General features: G+C 42.4%; 1 protein-coding gene across 1 annotated transcript in view; it reads right to left on the bottom strand.

Moving 5' to 3' along the window:
- LOC126458624 (uncharacterized) overlaps positions 1-20,987 on the bottom strand; it is a 65,104-nt gene that overhangs the window by 19,485 nt on the left and 24,632 nt on the right. Inside the window, exon 2 of the mRNA XM_050095791.1 lies at positions 13,988-14,353. Within this exon, the coding sequence (XP_049951748.1) occupies positions 13,988-14,353 (366 nt within the window). The remainder of the gene's footprint in view (positions 1-13,987; positions 14,354-20,987) is intronic.

Here is a 20,987-nt window from a genome sequence, read left to right as displayed (position 1 = left end):
GGCAAAGCTACATACTACCTAAGTGAGAGCTAGGTAGAAAGAAAGAAAAACATAGAGAATGTGAGGTAAAAAATTCATTTATTTTCATTAATCCAACTTGAAAGCAATTTTACGTTTTCATAAGCAGACACAAACTATTTTCGCACATCTTCTTCTTCTTGAGCTGATGGATAGCAGGGTACCCATAGAATTCCAGATCTTGAATGGATGCAAACTTGAAGATTCTACGGAATAGATGCAAACTTGAAGATTCGATGGAATAGATGCAAACCTGAAGATTCGATGCATCTTTGTGATTTTCTACTCGTCTTTGGCGTACATGATGATATCAGGATGACTGAATATTCTAAGCGACGTCATCATAACTTTATGAGGTATACCAGGATCGTCCCAGTGGAGTCCATGGAAGAAACATATTAGCCACTTTACACTCTTCTGTATTTTAGCGCAATTCACATCTTTGAAAGGCCTCGGCGATGTAGAACTTGCTGACAATGTATCTATTATACCAGCATCTTATATGTATGCTACGAGTGCAACATCTTTAAATATGAATTGTCTTTACTCATCATGATCATAGAACCCTTGAATGTCGGCAAAGAAGTTCATACTGCAAGTTGCCATTGTGAAATGTTCTGGGTATGCCGCAGCACTTGGTCATTTATACAGCACGCTGCACAACAATAGTAAGTGGGCAATAGGTCATGTAGAAATAGAGCATACTGTGCAGTGTGTTCTGGGAAACTTGATGAGGATTCAAATTCGATTCGTACGTCTATTGATCCTAATTTAAGTATCTCATTCTGCTTACAACAGTTTATTACGCTGATTGGTGCCAGATCGTTAAATTTATGTGAACTGAGTAGGCATCCTTCTTCAACACCTTCATTGTAAGAAGCACTGAACCTTGCATACATGTCAAATGCTAGACCATATACACTGGAGGTGTGAATTAAAAAAGTCATGTTTTAATTCACACCTCCAGTGTATTGAATACAGTCACGTTTGAAGCTACGAAATACGGATAGAATTAAGTAGGCTGTAAACATTATGGTCTCATTGTAGCATTAAACTGTCATACAGACAGAATTCTGTATTCAACTAGATTCTGGTATTAGTTAAATTACAGTTATCAAGTACGGTGGAGCCATTTGCTAAACTCCCACTTCTATTGGTCTGAAATACAAGTATGATGAATCTCAATGTTTCCAGCTGCACGGAGGTTTTAATAGCCCATTTTTTCCTGCTCGCTGTCGGTAGCACTGGTTACTCACAAACCTCCCATGAGCGGGAAGTAAAATAAAAAATGGCAGGTATGTACCGGTGTTCAGAACTTTTAAAAGCTTCAAACGCTCCTCGTCCGCCACAGTGATGTGTGACTTTTCCGTATAATTTTGTTGATGATGATCGGATTCTCTTCTTGATATAGTTGAATGTATGAATTGCTATCCGTTGCACTACATACCTGAATAATTTCTAATAATTTGCTCCGTATCCTCAAAGTACCCCATAAGCATTTTTAGAGATCGGCAGTGCTCTTCTGCTGTTCCACACACAAGCTCGGCTATGAACCATCCGGCATTTACTAAACCATTTAAACCTAAACTGATGATGAGACATATGTTTTAAGGGTTGATGCAATGCCTACTTTATGTGTACCATCAGTGTCTACCCCATTAAGTTCATATCGTATTTCCTAGAACAGTAATGCCAAAGCATTATGCGTAAGTTCTGATCCCCCTGCTTGACAGCCATCCTTTTCCTTAAACGATGCATCCCAATACATGAAAATCTTGCATGAAAAAGATGAAGCGTCTTAATGTAGGATGACAGTAATTCCATCTTCTTGTTAAATGTCGTTCAAACTTGAGGTTTTTGTGAGAAGTATTCCTGTCATATGATTCGCTCATCATAATCCACTGGATGTCATCTATTGAGAGACGACGCCGTTTCATGCCCACTGATTTAAGAAACTTGTAGTTCGCACGTGTTATCATCTTGCGGTTATTCTACGAAATGCTGTGCTGCGCATTGTGTACGCTGGTTGTATACCTTACGCTCATCCTGTCTTAGATATAGTTGTACAATGGTTTCCTCACAACGAAAGTCAACAGGTTGGTTATTCTGGTCCACGAAACGCAGCGGCACGTAGTCCATTGTATGAACTGTCACTGGAACCTATATAGCATTGGTGGAAGTCTCAACAATCATATACCCTGTTGCGACTGATGGGAAGAATCGGTAAATTGAATGGATCAGTCTATCGTTCAATTATAAGTTCGTTGCAATCTTACACTCAACATGGATTGTATTGATAGAGAGAATATCCACTATCTGATCAGACTTGTAAAATTTACAGAATGCGACTTCAAAACCTGTTCCTTTGTGAAACCCAGTAAGGGGCCTACTGAACCTTTCTGCTTAAAGTCAATCGATGCATTCGCCGTTGTTATTTCAGATTTAAGTGTACTGGTGTTCACACAGAGCTCAATCCATTTCCACACCAATTTAAAACTTCGTTTAAATCGTCAATATCGTATGCACCAGGTTCAGTTTTCAGAATTTTGCCTTTGCCATTAATTTCAGATGCACTTTATTTGTGATATTTGGGATTTAGTTGTATGTCTCCAGCCCAATCAGCACGAAACTTCAACCTCCAATGCTTAAATCAATTGGTGGGAAGTAATTCGCACGTAATACAGACGGTCGTTCTTTTAAAGTCAGGGTGTGTGACATTGCAACTAAACATCAACTGGTGAATGGATGCTTAATGCCCATCCTTATAGATCATTCGGTGTAAACGTCAGTAGGAACATGATGCATAGATGACCAAACACGAAAGTATTAAGGTCTTGGTGGCGTCGAAAATTGTAGAATATTTGTCTTCTGCCTGTGAAATATCGTTGCAATTTTTGTGAAGGTTTCAGGACGCCAAATAAGTCGAAATAGTAGACGTCAATTGTATTTTATTTAACATATGTGTATTCCGCATAAACACACCTCGGAATCACGGAATATTGAATTTCTTTCTTCTTAACAAACTTAATCAGATGTGTATTTGTAAGCGCCCTGCTGGTAGGACTGCAAGGGGGGTTATTTCTGTTTATAAAGAGACCTCGATCTTTCATTTATAGTCCTTCTCCGATGGCTGCTGCCTCCATCGTGCCCGCTGTAGTTGCTACTGAGAGTTTTGTGCATTCTTGATTGTCCTGGCAGTGAACCCACGCCGAGAGATTGGTTAGGGCAGGAATGAGTAAGGGAATAATTCCACCCGACATCTTGGGTATTGGTAGAATCCTGGGTGGTTCAAACGATCTTCTTTTTCTCGGTCCTTTCTGCTTCAGGGTGCTTTTAGCTGCATACGTCGCTGTCAGTATGCAGTTTTTCACGCACCCCTTGGTTTTCTTCTTCCTTAGCGCGCGACGTGCAGCCCTAATAACATGGCTGAACTTCTTCACATCCAAGCCCAACTTAACTTTACCACACACTCATTGGTTTTTCAACTGAAATTGCTGCAATGAGTTGCCCTATACCCATAACCCTTCTCGCACGTATTGCTCTAGCTTTATCAGCTAAAATTCGATCGGTGGTGTGACGATCTTTATTCACCGCATATGCCATGTCGTGTTCCATACACGCTTCGTCGAGCAGATTTATCCCCTTACCACCGCGTGCCAATCGTTTTTGAAGTTTTGTTTCAGGTCCAGAGCAGTTATATTCAGCAATGTGTAATTCGACTGGTTGTCTGTCGAAAATACCACCTCCTCCTCTAATGCATCTCCTATCACACATGTTATGCTGCTGAGGTGGGTGTGGTCTATGCACTCTGTTAAATAGCAAGTCACCAGCGTCGATCCAGCTGTTTTGTGATGCAGGTAATCCAAGCCATTTAACTAACGTTCTGTTTCCTTGACGCCGATTGACCCTCTCTACGAGATACACATCTTGTTCTAAACTCTTCTGTAACATTTCTGTGATAAGGCATCCTGCAGTTTCAATACCACTGCTGTCCTTTAACAGACCGCTACGGTCGCAGGTTCGAATCCTGCCCCGGGCATGGATGTGTGTGATGTCTTTAGGTTAGTTAGGTTTAAGTAGTTCTAAGTTCTAGGTGACTGATGACCTCAGACGTTAAGTCCCATAGTGCTCAGAGCCTTTTTTTTTTTTTGTCCTTTAAGAGGGAGGTTCTAGGATTCATTCTGTGCAGTCAGGAAACTGTGAATATCTCGATTGACCAGTTTGGCATGTATGGCTTCTCAAATGCTGTCTTGCGTTTTGAAATATGTACTAAATCATCTACATGAAATTGCTGCTTGCGTGGATAAAGCATTTTAATACGATTGTGTATTGTATCTAGAAGTCTGTCATCACGAACATCCACTAGTCTCATTTTTATTATGCGATGTTTGGTTCGATTATACTGTGCATTCATTTGTGGCAGGATATCGGTTTATTTGTGTGAGGCAGGAAGATTGGATAGCATCCACTTTTGGGATATCAGTGTTCTGTTCAGACATTCCATGATACTTGCCTTCAGGTGGGTGACCGTCGAGTAGTGATGTATTCCATACCGCTCCGTCACAGTCTTCAAATATCTATTGTAAAACTCGCCTCCATGATCTGTTTGAAGGTTGTCTGGGCTTCGATTCGTCCCCGTCTGCAGCAATCGCTCAAACACATGCGTGGCATCTTTCCCTGCTTTCACTTTCGCGCGTAATGCCAAGGAAAATTTAGAATAAGCATCAATGACCATTAAACTATACCTGATGCCGTTATTTACACGTGAATATTCCCTCATGTTAACAAGATCTGCCTGACACAGATCGTCCAAACCTTTAATCGTAAAATATCTACGAACGAATGTTTTGCACGGCGGTTGGTGCGTTTCTCGAACTACAGTCTCCATACTTATTCGATGGCACCTCTAAGCTCAGAAATTATTCAGACAACTTCATTCGAATGAGCTGTATTACCAGCACCGACTAATGCCATGAGTAAATGTAGCCGATCAATACCATGACGTGCGGTCTAAGGCACCTTGTCACGGTTCGCGCGGCTCTCCCCGCCGGTGGTTCGAGTCCTCCCTCGGGCATGTGTGTTTGTGTTGTCCTCAGCGTAAGTAAGTTTAAGTTAGATTAAGTAGTGCGTAAGCCTAGGGACCGATGACCTCAGCAGTTTGGTCCCATAGTCCTTACCACATATTTAAATTTTTTTTTAAATACCATGGCCGCTGCTATTTTTTTCACCATCCAGTACAGATTTTATAATGGATTTGTGTTTCCAGTTTCTATGGCTTTTCGCATTCTGAAGCAGATGTCAAACGCAATATTTCAAGGTACATTTCCAGATCTGTAGGCGTGTGGGTCTCACGAAAATAAGGTTCAATAGATGTGTATTGTGTCCTCACTTACACTTATAGGCTGTATGGTTTGAGTCAGCTGACACCAAATACTTTGTCTATCCTAGCATCATGTGATGCTTAGTGAAGTCGGTAATGGCATCGCTATCATCGTGTAATTCTGCTGAGAGTTGACAGAGAGATTCTGTAACTGGCTTAAAGATTTCTCCCACTTCAAATGCCCTAACCTCAGCAGCCGTAACTTTTCCATGACTCAATGACTTTATGCTTAGTCAACATCTCGTTGTATACCAATCGGACTTCTGTGCAGCGTGAGGTTTCATACATACGCCCTCCTTCTTATTATGCTGCTCCTCATTTGGTAACAGATATTTTCCCTTCACTGAAGTCGCCCAATTTCTTTTCAGTTGTATTAACCCGTTCGTACCATAGCCCCTTCTCAGCAACAGATATTTTACCTTCAATTAACTCGTTTACTTTCTTTTCGATTGCATTAACCCGACCATTCATTGTACGGTTCAGTCTCAGAACGGTACAACAAAATGTCTCTAGTTCCTTGTGTAATCCTTCAACTTTACATTCGAGAGTTTCGCGTCCCTGTACAAGCAAATGTTTCGGCTATGCACACCCATCCTATAAGACTGAGCTCCAGACATACATGCGAATTTATCCATGGTGATGCATATACTGATGTAAGCACATGTTTCCATGGCTATATATATATATATATATATATATATATATATATATATATATATATATATATATATATATAGGAACTCCTGGATTTTCCGTCTGTACCAGCCATCATTCAGTTTTCTTGTTTTAACAATAACGAGAAACTGCGAGTGATTCCAGCAATCTGCACATATCGTTACAAAATCATTGAACGGCATATTGATTCCCACACGAGCCTGCCTGGTAAATGTGTTTTAAATTCAGATTGCCCGTTTGAATTCCGTAATTAGGTTTGCATTATCCCTCGCCAGCTGTTTTGAGATTCTGGACTATGCCAGACTCAGCTAAAATACATCAACAGCCACAAGGAGACCAAAACAGAAATTTCGTCGAATTTGATCTTGGTTTTCCACATCAACATCGTCAAATATGAACACTGTGTTTGGTTTTACTTTTTCCTGTAGAGGCATATCACCGCTCACACCACTTACACCCTGCAATGTCTCCTGTCATATTTGATATTTGGACTGAAATACACATACAAGCTCAAAGTGGACACCATCCCGATGTGTTAGCAGTGACATGAGAACATTTGTCTTGCCACAGTTGGATGGACATACAATTACTGCATATTTTCAGGAAGGAGTTTGCCATTCTTCTTCCAGTTGCCTTGCATGCCATCAAAGTTACAGTCGCTTACAACAAAGTCTTCATGCTTCACCCACCCTGCCACGATACCTACTACGTCAGATACTGGAATGCATTGGGTTTTTATAGATAATAATGAACACTGCACCCTGCCCTAGTACTGAGTATGTCAAGTAGTGGCGTGGAATGGGCTTTTGCAGAGAATTTAGTTATATGACATAATTTTCTGCTGTTGCACGACTGCAGTAAAAATACTGCTAGCAATAGCTTTAGTACTTCCAATATAATGAGAGGTTGTATACACTTTTATTCAGTAATCTCAAATGGGATGCACTACATGAACAGGTTGTTTCTTTATCTTAACGCCGGTACAAAATATAAAAAAGAAAGCCTTCTTGTAAGTACAGAATTCAGCACGTATTTCTCTCAAACTTATTGACCGACAGTTTCTGTTGGCACCATACTGACCCACTGTTCAAAGTCGTCTACATGCACACTGTTCGTATGGAGATACAGTGCAATGTCCGTGTACACAGCTTTAACACAAGGCACCCATTTGTTCAGCCTTTCCAACACAATGGACAGCACCATCTGTAGACTGAACGAATTTATCGTGATGGTGTGCTGCAGACAAATGGACGTGTCACCCAACTTCACACAGAGTTCAGAGTCACCATACACTGTTGTGACGGATAGAGTTAGAGCACCACAGTAAATGTCCAGTGGAGGACAGCTTGGATGATACTAGACGCTCAACTACTGCTTGATGTAGGCTTTTACACAACACAGTTCATCCCATTCCACCTCTGTAAGCCACACTTTAACAATTTTACGTGCATTCTTGATCTCTATCACAACATACTAGTCCGTGTCTGTGGACGCTTCTGTACCAGTATGTAAACACTTTGAGCCACTAGCGGTTAAATTATACACTGAAGTGAACAGTAGTGGTGCAGAGGCCACAAGTGGTATCTTCCCACCCACTGCGTCCTCACTTTGCCGACACAGTATCGCAGGAATATTGTGCAACGACGTGTATGATGGGGTCCAGTACCGCCCTTTGTCATGCTGGTTAGGGCTCCCAGTGCGCTTCCGCGAGTCAGACTGTGGCTGGGTGTCTTCGACTGACAATAACAGCTCACTGTCCTGTTCCAACATGCTGACCAGGTGTGTGGCAGGGGCCAAGGGCGCAGCTGCTGCTGCGGGCCCAGATGGGCTGGGCAGGGACATGTCACTGCTGCAGACCCCGGCTGACTGGAGGATGTACAAAAAAGAAAAACCGGTACAAGCGATAATGCCAGCACAAAGACTTCATCTTCCTCACGTGACAGTAAACACAGACATTAAACGAGGGGTACTCACTCTTCCGTGGCTTCTGTCTGTTCTGCTGATGCCGCGGCTGCGAAGCACTGGACAATCTTGGCTCATGCTTCATGCTGGCTGACTGACTGCGACTGAGGCGGCAGAGCTGCTGTGCCAGCCTTATATTCCCAACGTGGTCAGGTGCTGTGCTCCTATTGGCTTCTGCCAGTTCTGAGCGCCTATGGTGCCATAATTGTGAACTAGACCAGTTGCTTGGTCCTCTGGATCATAGTCAGTTTTCCATCTCACAAGTGATGTCTATCTCTTGTGAGGTGGAAAACTGACTGTGAATTGAAAAATGGCGACAGCGTCAGTCTTCATGATTTGCAGAATGCATCTTGATACCATTCAGCTGCATAGCCATTACCTCCTGGACAGTATTCCTCTTCTTCTTCAGGGATTTATCCAATATCTTTCCATTCTGCATGTAGGAGGCTATGGGCACAGTCCTCGGCTATGTGCTTACAGGCAACATGGCAGTTAATCTCCTCCTGGTGAGACACCACCAGCTCTTCAATAGAACACATTCTGCACAGCAGCAAGGATGGTGTGTGAGTGATGATAGGATGAGAGGATGGGTTGGTAGATGGGGAAATGGATGCAGATGAGCAGTTAAAGCACTTCAGTGATATATATCACATACACAAATATGCTTCAACTGAAGCAAATTAGCATCAACTGTCTGCCTCTTCCATTTTGGAAGGGTGAATACTTCATGTGAAATATCTCATCTACATCTACATCGTCTTTCTCCTGAACACTTCCATTATCATAATAGTGAATTGTGGCTGCAGTTCTCCCTTTACATCTACATCTTTATCTATATCTACATGGATACTCTGCGAATCACATTTAAGTGCCTGGCAGAGGGTTCATCGAACCACCTCCATAATTATCTATTATTCCAATCCCGTATAGCGTGCTGAAAGAACGAACACATACATATTTCCGTACGAGCTCTGATTTCCCTTATTTTGTCGTGGTGATCGTTTCTCCCCATGTAGGTCGGTGTCAACAAAATATTTTCGCGTTCGGAGGAGAAAGCTGCTGATTGGAATTTCGTGAGAACATTCCGTCGTAACGATAAACGGCTTTCTTTTAATGACGTCCAGCCCATTTTAGTGACATTCTCTCAGCTATTTCGCGATAATCAAAACGTGCTGCCCTTCTTTGAACTTTTTCGATGTACTCCACCAGTCCAATCTAGTAAGGATCCCACACCGCTCAGCAGTATTCTAAAAGACGACGGACAAGCGTAGTGTAGGCAGTCTCCTTAGCAGATCTGTTACATTTTCTTAGTGTCCTGTCAATAAAACGCAATCTTTGGTTAGCCTTCCCCACAACATTTTCTATGTGTTTCTTTAAATTTAAGTTGGTCGTAATTGTAATTCCTAGGTATTTAGTTGAATTTACGGCCTTTATACTTGACTGATTTATCATGTAACAGAAGTTTAACGCATTCCTTTGGGCACTAATGTGGATGACCTCACACTTTTCGTTATTCAGAGTCATCTGCCAATTTTCGCACCATTCAGAGATCTTTTCTAAATCGTTTTGGACTTTGTTTTGATCTTCTGATGACTTTATTAGGCGATAAAGGACAGTGTCATCTGCAAACAACCTAAGACGGCTGCTCAGACTGTCTCCCAAATCGTTTATATAAATAAGGAACAGCAAAGGCCCCATAACACTACCTTGGGGAAAGCTGGAAATCACTTTGACTTTCCGTCAATTACTACTAACTGTGACCTCTCTGACAGGAAGTCACAAATCCAGTCACATGACTGAGACGATACTCCATAAGCACGCAATTTCACTACGAGCCGCTTGTGTGGTACAGTGTCAAAAGCCTTCTGGAAATCCAGAAATACAGAATCGATCTGATATCACTTGTCAATAGCACTCAGCACTTCACGCGAATAAAGAGCTAGTTGTGTTTGACAAGAACGATGTTTTCTAAACTCATGCTGACTATGTGTCAATAGACCGTTTTCTTCGAGGTTATACATAATGTTCAAACACAATATATGTTGCTGCATATCGACGTTAATGATATGGACCTGTAATTTAGTTCATTACTCCTCCTACCTTTCTTGAATATTGGGTGACCTGTGCAAGTTTCCAGTCTTTGGGTACAGATCTTTCGTCGAGCGAACGGTTTTATATGATTTACTTCTTCGTTACTCATGTTGGCAGCTGTTCTCGATTCGAATTTTGGAGTGTTTACTTCGTCATCTTTTGTGAAGGCATTTCGGAATTCTGCTTTGCCAGCACTGTCTTCGATAATATCACCATTGCCATCGCGCACAGAAGGCATTGATTGTTTCTTGCCGCTAACATACTTCATATACGACAATAATTTCTTTGGATTTTTTGCCAGGTCTCGACACAAAGTTTCGTTGTGGAAACTTTTATAAGCTTCTCGCATTGATGTCCACGCTATATTTCGAACTTCTGTAGAAGATCGCCAATCGTGGAGATTTTGCGTCTGTTTCGTTGTTTCTGCAACAGTGTTCTGACCCGTTTTGGGTACCAAGGAGGATCACCTCCATCGTTTGTTAATTTATTTGGTGCAAATCTCTCAATTGCAGCCGATACTGTCTCTCTGAATTCAAGCCACATCTGGTCTACACTTATATCATTAATTTGGAAGGAGTGGAGAATGTCTCTCAGGAAGGCGTCAAGTGAATTTTTATCTGCTTTTTTGAATAGGTATATTTTTCGTTTATTTTTGGATGTTAGAATATACAATCTCGCTACGACAACCCTGGGTTCACTAATCCCTCTATCCGTTTTGATGCTCGTTATTAACTCAGGGTTATTTTTTGCTAAGAGGTCAAGTTTGTTTTCACAACCGTTTGCTATTCGCATGGACTCATGAACTAACTGCTCGAAATAATTTTCAGAGAATGCGTTTAGTACAATTTCGGATGATGTTTTATGCGTACCTCCGGAATTAAACATGTATTTTCACCAACATATCGAGGGTAAATTAAAGTCACCACCAACTGTTATTGTATGAGTCGGGTACATGTTTGAAATCAAACTCAAGTTTTCTTTGAACCTTTCAGCAACTGTATCATCTGAACTGGGAGGTCGGTAAAAGGGTCCAATTATTATTTTATTCCGGTTGCCAACAATGACCTCTGCCCACACTAACTCACAGGAAGTTTCTACTTCAATTTCGCGACAAGTTAAACTACTTCTGACAGCAACAAACACGTCACCGCCAACCGTGTTTAGCCTATCCTTTCGGAACACCGTTAGGTTCCTTGCAAAAATTTCGTCTGAGCTTATATCCAGCTTAGCCAACTTTCAGTGCCTACAACGATTTGAGCATCAGTGCTTTGTATTAGCGCTTGGAGCTCTTGTTCTTTCGCAACACAGCTACTACAATTTACAACTGTTATACGAGTGGTTCCTGTATCTACGTTCTTCATGTGTTCGGCCTGTACCCTTTGTGGCAGAAGCCGTTCTTGTGTTTTCCTGAGACCCTCTAACCTAAAAAACCGCCCCGTCTACGCCACATAGCTCCTGGTACCCATGTAACCTCCTCCTTCATATAGTGGATACCTGATGTATTCAGGGGAACACGAAACCCAACCATCCTCTGGCGCAAGTCGAGGGATCTGCAGGCTAAACTGTCGCAGAACCATCTGAGCCTCTGATTCGTACCCTCCACTCGGCTCTGTATCAGAGGTCCTCAACCGGTCCTGTCGACTATGCTGCAAATGGTCAGCTCTACTTTCATCTTGCAAGCAAGACTGTCAGTCTTTACCACTTCTGTTAGCCGCTCGAAACCAGAGAGAATCTCTTCTGATCCAAAGTGACACACATCATTGGTACCAACATGAGTAATCACCTGCAGTTGGCTGCACCCTGTACTCTTCATGGCGTCCGGGAGGACTCGTTCTACATCTGTCATGACTCCACCCGGTATGGACACAGAGTGCACACTGGTTTTCTTTCCCTTCTTGTCAGCCGTGCCCCTAAGGGGCCCCATAATGCGCCTAACGTTGCAGCTCCCATCTATCAATACTGTCACCTCTCTGGATCTTGCAGGCTGAGAGGTTTCCTCCGAAACAGGACAAGCGACAGCATCTGGCTCAGTGACAGCGTCGGCCTCAGACAGCGCATGGAACCTGTTTGTCATACAAACCAGGGAGGCGTTGCGTGCAGCCTCCTGGGAAGTCTTTCGCCGGCTGCTTCGCCCCGGGGCGACCTCCCACTCGACCACAGGTGGGGGTCAGCCTCAGTGCGAGCAGTAACTGGGTTGGCCACTGGTGAGGACCGATCAGAGGACTCTGAAGCGCTGGACGTCCGCTGGATCCCCACAGCCGGCCCACAACAGTGGTGCCCATCCACTGCAGCCTCAAGCTGTGTAACTGAAGCCATCACAGCCTGAAGCTGAGAGCGAAGTGTCACCGACTCTGCTCGCATCCGCACACAACAATCGCAGTCCCTGTCCATACCATAGACCGTGGAAAACTAAACTATGCAAATAAACAGACTATCAGCACGAAAACGCAAGAACTGTGTCCAATAAATTTGATTAACACGCTAAGATTCAAAAACCTAACTACCGAAGCACTCAGAAGAAACTAAATAATTCGCCCTGATTAAGAACTTGTAATATGTCACAAAATCGATTCACTTTCCGATGCAAACGAAAACGCGTGAACTGTGGCTATTATATATTAAATAAACACACAGAAACACAAGAAACTAAACTATTTGAGCACAGAGATGATATTAGATAATTCACTCCTGATTAGGAACTTGTAAAAGGCACAAAATCGGTTACTTCCCTGCTGCTGGTTGTGTCTCGGTCGGCTACTGCTGCATATCAAATGTGTACGTGTAATACAGCTACTGAAAGCCGCTCTGTCCCCCACATTCATCTTGTTGATCGAACACGTCACAGTGCAGCCACAACAGCAGCTCAGCATAGACTGAGCCTCTTCCACCAATTCTGGTAGTGTGAGCAGAGAAAAAAAAAGAAATTCCCACCCAAATTGAAATTTTACTGCAATTTCTGTGGGAGGTGTTGGGGATGTGACGTCAGCAGAGCCCTGGGACAAAGAAATTCAAGTCACTTTTGAAATTCCACCGTTTTTAAATACCCACCATGTTTTGAATTTCCAGCCAAAATTCGAAATTCCTGCCAGTAGGACAGTTGGGGGAGGGGGAGAGGGAGTGGAAGGGGAGGGGGAGGGGCTGGAGAAAACACTTGATGTTATCTGTGGGTGGGGGGGCTGGGGTGTAATTAACTGATCAATGTAATTAATTTGCATATCAGTTTGATACCAAACGTGCACCAGAAACCCCATTATCCTACCACTCCTCTCTATATAGTCACTGCTCCTACTTAGACATCTGTCATAGAGTTGTATCTTGTAATACCCTCGTCATAAAAGGCAGCCGCCTGTGCTTTCCGTCATTTTTCTATGCTGGTCTACAGTACACTGTCGTAGCGAATTACTGGCTGTATTGTGGGTGATAATCGCTCCACATTGAAAAAAATAAAAGAAACGTTGCAAGAGTAGATTGATTGTCCCTGCAGAGTGTGGCCGAGAATTACCATGAAGAAGCAAACACGTGACAGTTAAGTTGTGTGCGCTGCGTGACGGCTTGTGAAACCTCAGCAGGTGCTCGTACTTGGTGGGGAGACACTGATCTCTGGGCATCTTTACGTGCTCACTGTGCACTGAGAACTGAAAAGAGCTACGTGGTGCGAAAGTTGGGCATACTAAACACATTAGCCAACACATCTGCGCAAAGTTTCATCGGATTTTCGTGACCTGTCAATCCTTACATCCCGAAAAGCTCTCGTAGTATATAATGTTTCTCGTGTTTACCTCTGATGTTTGCATTTAGAAAAGAACAGTACCATCAAAGTGTGCCGTGCGCCCTGTTAACTCAAAGCGACGCCTTACGCACCTCCTCCTTCCTGTCCTTGTCGGCGAGGCACTCGAGCGACGTCATGTTGGCGCCGACGACGCGGCCGTCCTCCAGCAGGGCGACGAGCACCGTCCGCTGGTCCAGCATCCGGCGCCACAGCCGCTCCATGTCCCGCACGGCGGCCGCCTCCCCGGTCAGCTCGAGCGCCCCGCACACCGGCTCGTCGCGCAGGAAGTGCGTCGCCATCAGCTCCAGCACGGCGTCGTCCAGCTCCGGCGTCGCGTCCTGCACGACGAAGCGCGGCCGCTGCCCGTCCGCCATGGGGCGCCGGCCCTCGAAGCGCCGCCACACCGTCGGCACCGGCTTGTCGTCCGGGCGCCTCCACGGCCTGCTCTCTGCACACATCTGCGGCACGTCCAGTACTGAAGTTATAGGCAGAGGGCTGTGTGTATTTGGATACACAGAGTAATAACCGCTTTCTGAATAAAAGCCTGCACCAATGCTAATATGCCCAAGTCAATCTGCAGTAAAAACTGATTTGTTTTCAAATGTCAAAGGGCTTGATTAGATTACATCAGATTAGTGTTTCGTTCCATAGATCCGTGCTGAAGAGATCCTCGTGGATGTGGAGTATGTCAATATTTTTTTAAGCTGAAATATCAATACTAATAGTATGAATATATACAACACATCATTTGTTTCTATTAAAAAATTCGTCAATGGAATAGAAGGAGTTGGCCACTAGTAAGTCTTTCAGGCTTCTTTTAAACTGATCTTTATTTGTAACCAAATTGTTTATGTTTGCTGGCAAATTATTGAAGATGAGTGTTCCTGAGTGCTGGACCCCTTTTTGAACTTAAGTCTCTTTTAAGTCCTTGTGCAGATCATTTTTGTTCCTGGTATTGTATGTACGAGCTCAGCTGTTTGTTGGAAAAAGAGATGTATTATTTAGGACAAATTTCATTAAGGAGTAAATATACTGAGAGGCAGTAGTTAGTATACCCAATTCTTTGAAGAGGTTTCTACAGGACGTCCGTGAATTTACTCCACAAACAATACGTATTACACGCTTTTGGACTCTGAAAACTTTTGTTTGACTTGAAGAGTTATCCCAAAATATTATACCATATCACATTATGGAATGAAAGTAGGCAAAGTATGCAAGCTTTTTCACTTTTATGTCGCCTATGTCTGCTAACACTCGAATTGCAAATACAGATTTGTTAAGGCGTTTCTGCAGTTCTGTGGTGTGCTCCTCCCAACTGAGTTTATTGTCAAGTTGTAATCCCAGGTATTTAAGACTGTCAACCTCTTCTATCTGCTCTTCTTCGTACTTTATGCATATGCTGGGTGGAAACCTCTTACAGGTTCTGAATTGCATATAGTGAGTCTTTTCGAAGTTTAAATGTTAGTGAGTTGGCTTTAAACCATTTATTAATATTCATGAAAATATCGTTAGCATATCTTTCTAGAACTACACTCGACATACTATTTATTGCAATACTTGTGTCATCTGCAAGCAAAACGAACTCTGCTTCTCACAGTGTAACTGATGAGAGATCATTAACATGCACAAGAAAAAGCAATGGCCCTAAGATGGATCCTTGTGGGACACCACATGTAATTTCTTCTGTCTAAATAGTAAGATTTTTGTTAATTTATGTTGTGTACAACTTTGTACACAGTGATGAGGAGAGGTGGTTATAGATTGGTGTGGCAGCTGTCGCCATAGGAAAGTTGGACAGGAGCAGAAATGATTAGCGAACAATTTATACAACAAACTGGAGATTTACTTCACTTGTCTATCTCCAAGCTAACGAAGACTCATTGCAAACAAGCAACAAACGACAGGTCCAGCTATCACAATGTCAACTAGGATGAGGCTCCCTGAAGTAAGCGCAAATGATGAGATCGGAGACGTGGCTAGGCGGCATCCAAAAACTGTCAGGTATTCCATAACCTGGCTTGCACAAGAAAACTTCGTTTTCACATGTCTTGTCACACTGGCGGCGTGCAGAGTTCACATATTTTACTTCAATCTTACTTTGTAAGGATGACTACGTTGTAAGCCACGCAACATCACTCTTGTGCAAGCCAGGCTACGGAAAAGCTGATAGTTTTTGGGGCCATTGCATACAGTTCTCTCACGATAACACGTGTTATACTATTGCGAGTAGTGAGCTTTTGATACAGCTTCTACACATGCAAGTAGACAATTTCCTATATGACCGTCAACCTGCGAAATTACCGTCTACAACCTGGCTTGCTCACGGCTACTGTTTCAACTACGTACTGTTACTGTTTTGGCGTCCACCCGCGGTAGCTGTGTGATCGGCCCAACAGAATGTCACTCCTAAGCGCCCGGGTTCGATTCCCGGCTGGTTCGGAGATTTTCTCCGCTCAGGGACTGGGTACTGTGTTGTCCTAATCATCATTCTTTCATCCCCATCGACGCGCAAGTCGCCGAAGTGGCGTCAAATCGAAACACTTGTACCCGGCGAAATGTGGGCCTAGTCACACGATGTTCATTCACTGTTTTGGTCCTTATGAATGCATGTTGCTGCATGACTACAGCTAACAATGCTTTCCAATGCTTATTCAGCGACTTTTCATATTTTGAACGATCTACAGATGGTTGCAGACAGCAACTGAAACTAGTTCTCGAACTTTAATAGTGATAGCAAAATTATGGTCTAGGCATTAAAAGTTTTCACTCTTAAAAGTTTTTTATTTAATAAACACAGTGGATGATTTGTCTACACGTTCTGAGACACATACATCTGTCTTACACTACAACGTGTATTACGAATCGATCTTGGGTAGATACTCTATCCAACTGATAAATGTTATGTTCCTGTACATCTTGTAGTTTTCTCGCAGTCGTCTTCTAAAACGCCAGAGGTACTTCTGAATAAGCATGTATTCCATACACGTTAACAATGTTCGATGTAAAGTCAGTTAGTCTTCCAACGTTTCCCTTAAATATATTTACAAGTACCCTACACAGATGCTTATTAGATTTTGAAGTGTAGCTCTTGGAAATGATTTAACTTTATGGTGAAGCAACATGGGGAGATTGGGAGATAAATGCAGATATTCTGATCATTGATACCTTAATACGTATCCACGTCAGTGCTTTAGTTTTTTTTTTTTGTCTGCATCCAATGCACATCAGTGTTTTAGTTCTTTTTTTCTCTGTGTCCAACACTTATACCGCCAACACGTCACACAATTTACTACCCGATTTTTTCGTCCAACACTGAACCCACAAAGGCGTGGGACCGATGACCAAGCAGCTTGGTCTCTTTTCCCCCATTCTAAACCAACCAGCCAACCACAAAGGCGTCCTATAATTTACTGCCGGCACAGGCGTAACTGCACCACTAAGTGGGCTGCGCCTTTCAATATAGACTAACCATTTTGCATCCACGTGATCACACTTCAACAGCCAGAAGAAAATAAGCATTAATGGCTTACTCTTGCCGCAAGTACTTGGAGGTACTAACCAACCTAATAACATATTACTCCTACCGGCTATAATTATTACTTTGTAAGTGAAGTAAATAGTGATTTAATGTTCTTCAGTACACTGCGCTGTCACCAACACAAATGTCTGCACTTACACTCCTAACGCTATGTATCTAATTATACGACTAGCATTTAGCATTATGCAAAATGTAACAAACTGTGGCATGACGTCTTTTGACTTCCCACAATAAGAGAAATATTCCAAGAAAATCTGATTAAATTCATTTCAGTAATTATGATATAAACTTGTAACTTATGGAACATATCAAAAATATAACAATTATGTTATATTCATTATATGATCACCTTCTACTTTTTCAGTACATGAAACGTTAATTACGAGGTCCGACTTCAGTAGTTGAAATTTTGAGGTAAAATGCGAGTCTACAATTTGAGCTCTCACGAACTGAAAAGTTTAAAATGGTTAATAAAATTTCAATATCTACGGATGAAGATAATAAACTTGTCCCTGATGTGGATTAGAATATGAGGCTTAAGTATGCAGTGCATTTGCGGAAATTGTTACTCTTATCCACGCAGCCCTCTAGTTATAGAGGATACTTCCGACAGGAAAACGTATACGCTACTTGCACTGAGTGTTGCAAAACTGGCGTACGAAAAGTTAAAAACATCATTGATTTCCTCTCTGGCTAACAAAAGTTTCTGACAAAGCACGTCTTTTCATCACAGACATGGTCACTTATTCTGTCGCGAGATGGAATTGCATACGCCAGAGTGTTACCTTTTTGTAAGGAGGCTAACTTTACTTACGCCAGCTTTGAAATTTTTTGTTATGTCACTTCTGTTGACGTTCTTGCGTGACAGTGTATGATGAATTTCTAGGCCAGAGATTTTACTCAAGTGTTTGTGGAATGCGACATAAAATGTGCATGCAGACTACCTAGAGTACTGGACCAATTATACAGCCAGTAGGTTCAACTCAAGTACGGCTCATCTTATGTCGCAAGTTAGTGACCTGTGCATGATCCTATACAGGTTAGCAAGATATTAAGCCTTCGACGTACTTTAGTAAACACACAGTTTAATTCATGTTTTACTTATAATTCTCAAAATACTTGATTTGCCCTAGGACCAATATCACCGCTTGGAGACGTCATTATGCAATAAGTCTACGTATGTGAAACTTCCTGGCATATTTGTGAGATTCGAACTCGAAATCTTCGCCTTTCGCAGGCAAGGGCTCTACCAGCTGAGCTACCAAGCAGAACTCCCCAGCGATCAGCACAGCATTACATCCGCCAGTACTTCACATCCTACCTTCCAAACTTCACAGAATCTCTCCTGCGAAACTTGCAAATCTAGCGCTGCTGGAAGAAAGGATATTGTGGTGATGAGGCTTAGACACAGTCTGGGGGATGTTTCCAGAATGAGATTTTCACTCTGCAGCGGAGTGTGCGCTGATATGAAACTTCGTGGCAGATTAAAACTGTGTGCCCGACCGAGACTCGAAATCGGGACCATTGCCTTTCGCGGGCAAGTGCTCTACCATCTGAGCTACCGAAGCACGACTCACGCCCGGTACTCAAAGCTTTACTTCTGCCAGTATCTCGTCTCCTACCTTCCAAACTTTACAGAAGCTCTCCTGCGAACCTTGCAGAACTAGGACTCCTGAAAGAAAGGATACTGCGGAGACATGGCTTAGCCACAGCCTGGGGGATGTTTCCAGAATGAATTTTCAGTCTACAGCGGAGTATGCGCTGATATGAAACTTTCTGGAACATTAAAACTGTGTGCTGGACCGAGACTCGAACTCGAGACCTTTGCCTTTCGCAGGTAATGCTCTACCAGGAAATTTCATATCAGCGCTCACTCCGCTGCAGAGTGAAAATATCATTCTGAGAACGTCCCCTAGGCTGTGGCTAAGCCATGCCTCTGCAAGATCCTTTCTTCAAGGAGTCCTAGTCATGCAAGGTTCGCAGGAGAGCTTCTGTGAAGTTTGGAAGGTACTGGCGGATGTAAAGCTGTGAGAAGGAAATCTGAGTCATGCGTGGGTAGCTCAGTTGAAAGAGCACTTGCCAGGAAAAGGCAGAGGTTACGAGTTCGTGTCTGGGGTCCGGCACACGACTTTAATCTTCAGGAAGTAATGACGTTGGTTAATTTCTTCTAGTGCCTCAACTATCGAAATTTTTGTTTTTTCAAAACAAAAATCTTTACTTGCAATGAATTTCTTTAGCAAATATCTACATTGTGTAGGCCCAATTGGAACATATCATGATCATTTCACCTTAAATTTATGCTGGTAGAGTATAGGTGATGGCTGTGACCGATTCCGCTAATTGTTTGGCAAAGCATGAGATATTGCTACATTTATGAGCACAACATTACACTTGTTTCTGTTGGAGCAACTGCTAGTCTTTACACTACCTACTAATAATTTACTGATCATCCAGCGATATGCACGATTTTTATAATTATTTGCATTGTGAAAACAAAAATCGGCTAGGAATAAAATTTAATGTCTCCTAATCTTCCACATGAGCCAACAGCTACGTGGAGCTTACAGTACTAATCGAAACTGAAGAACACTGGTCATTGGGTGTTAACGATTGTTCCTAACCTACGAAAGTCCTCATTACTGCAATAATGGACCAAGGCATACCAAGTAATACAATGGCTTTGCTTGGCTGAAATATTATGAAAACTATTAATGAATCAACAGATGTGACTAACCGAGGAAAGCTAAAGATTATTAGCGTTTTTACATTTTTTTTAAATTTTAAAGACCATTTACAATTACATTGCTGCGAAGATAGAAGCAATGGTATCAAGCGATATACTCCTGAATTCACTGAGAAATGATCATAAGGATGAAAGGTCTTAGAAATTCAGTAATATCTACCCTCTGTGCCATTGTATATAATAACTATGGGAAAACAAACACACACACACGCACAAAACTGCATTTTGTGGATAACTTAAAACGTTACGATTAGGAGTGGTGCTGATATTTAAATGTAACGAATGGGCTCCAGTTTTATTGCAGTATTACGGGTGCTGAAGTATACATGATAAAAAAAGTCATTATGAATTTGACTAGTATCGAAAACAGAACGCAACAATACAGAAACGTTAATCACTCTGTGTACTTTTTACAGTGTTGCCACCGCGCTCTGATGGTAGCTGAAAATTGTAAGGAGGTACTCGGAAAAACTACAGGCAAAACGAAAAACAACAAAATAGTTATACGAATATAATAAATGAGGTACAGCTATTATAGTGCATTTAAGTTTCAAAAGTATTCTACATTAACTTAAGCCTGTCTATACACCCGGGGATTACCAACAATATGGAAAGAGCAGTATGTTAAATCGCCTTGCACGGGAATTGTTAAATGTTCAGCTTGTAGCACAGCGACTTTGGATAAACGAGGAGGAGGTCTGGGACTAACAAACAGCTGCAGAGTGTAGGTACCTGTAAAAGACTGGGCACAGAGTTCGTTGTTGCCAGATTTCCAATCATATCATCGATGAAATCACGTTAACATATTTCA

This window comes from Schistocerca serialis, chromosome 2 (genome assembly GCF_023864345.2).
Source record: "Schistocerca serialis cubense isolate TAMUIC-IGC-003099 chromosome 2, iqSchSeri2.2, whole genome shotgun sequence".
NCBI classification, from domain to species: Eukaryota; Metazoa; Arthropoda; class Insecta; order Orthoptera; family Acrididae; genus Schistocerca; species Schistocerca serialis.
This window is presented reverse-complemented; position numbering and strand designations above follow the sequence as displayed.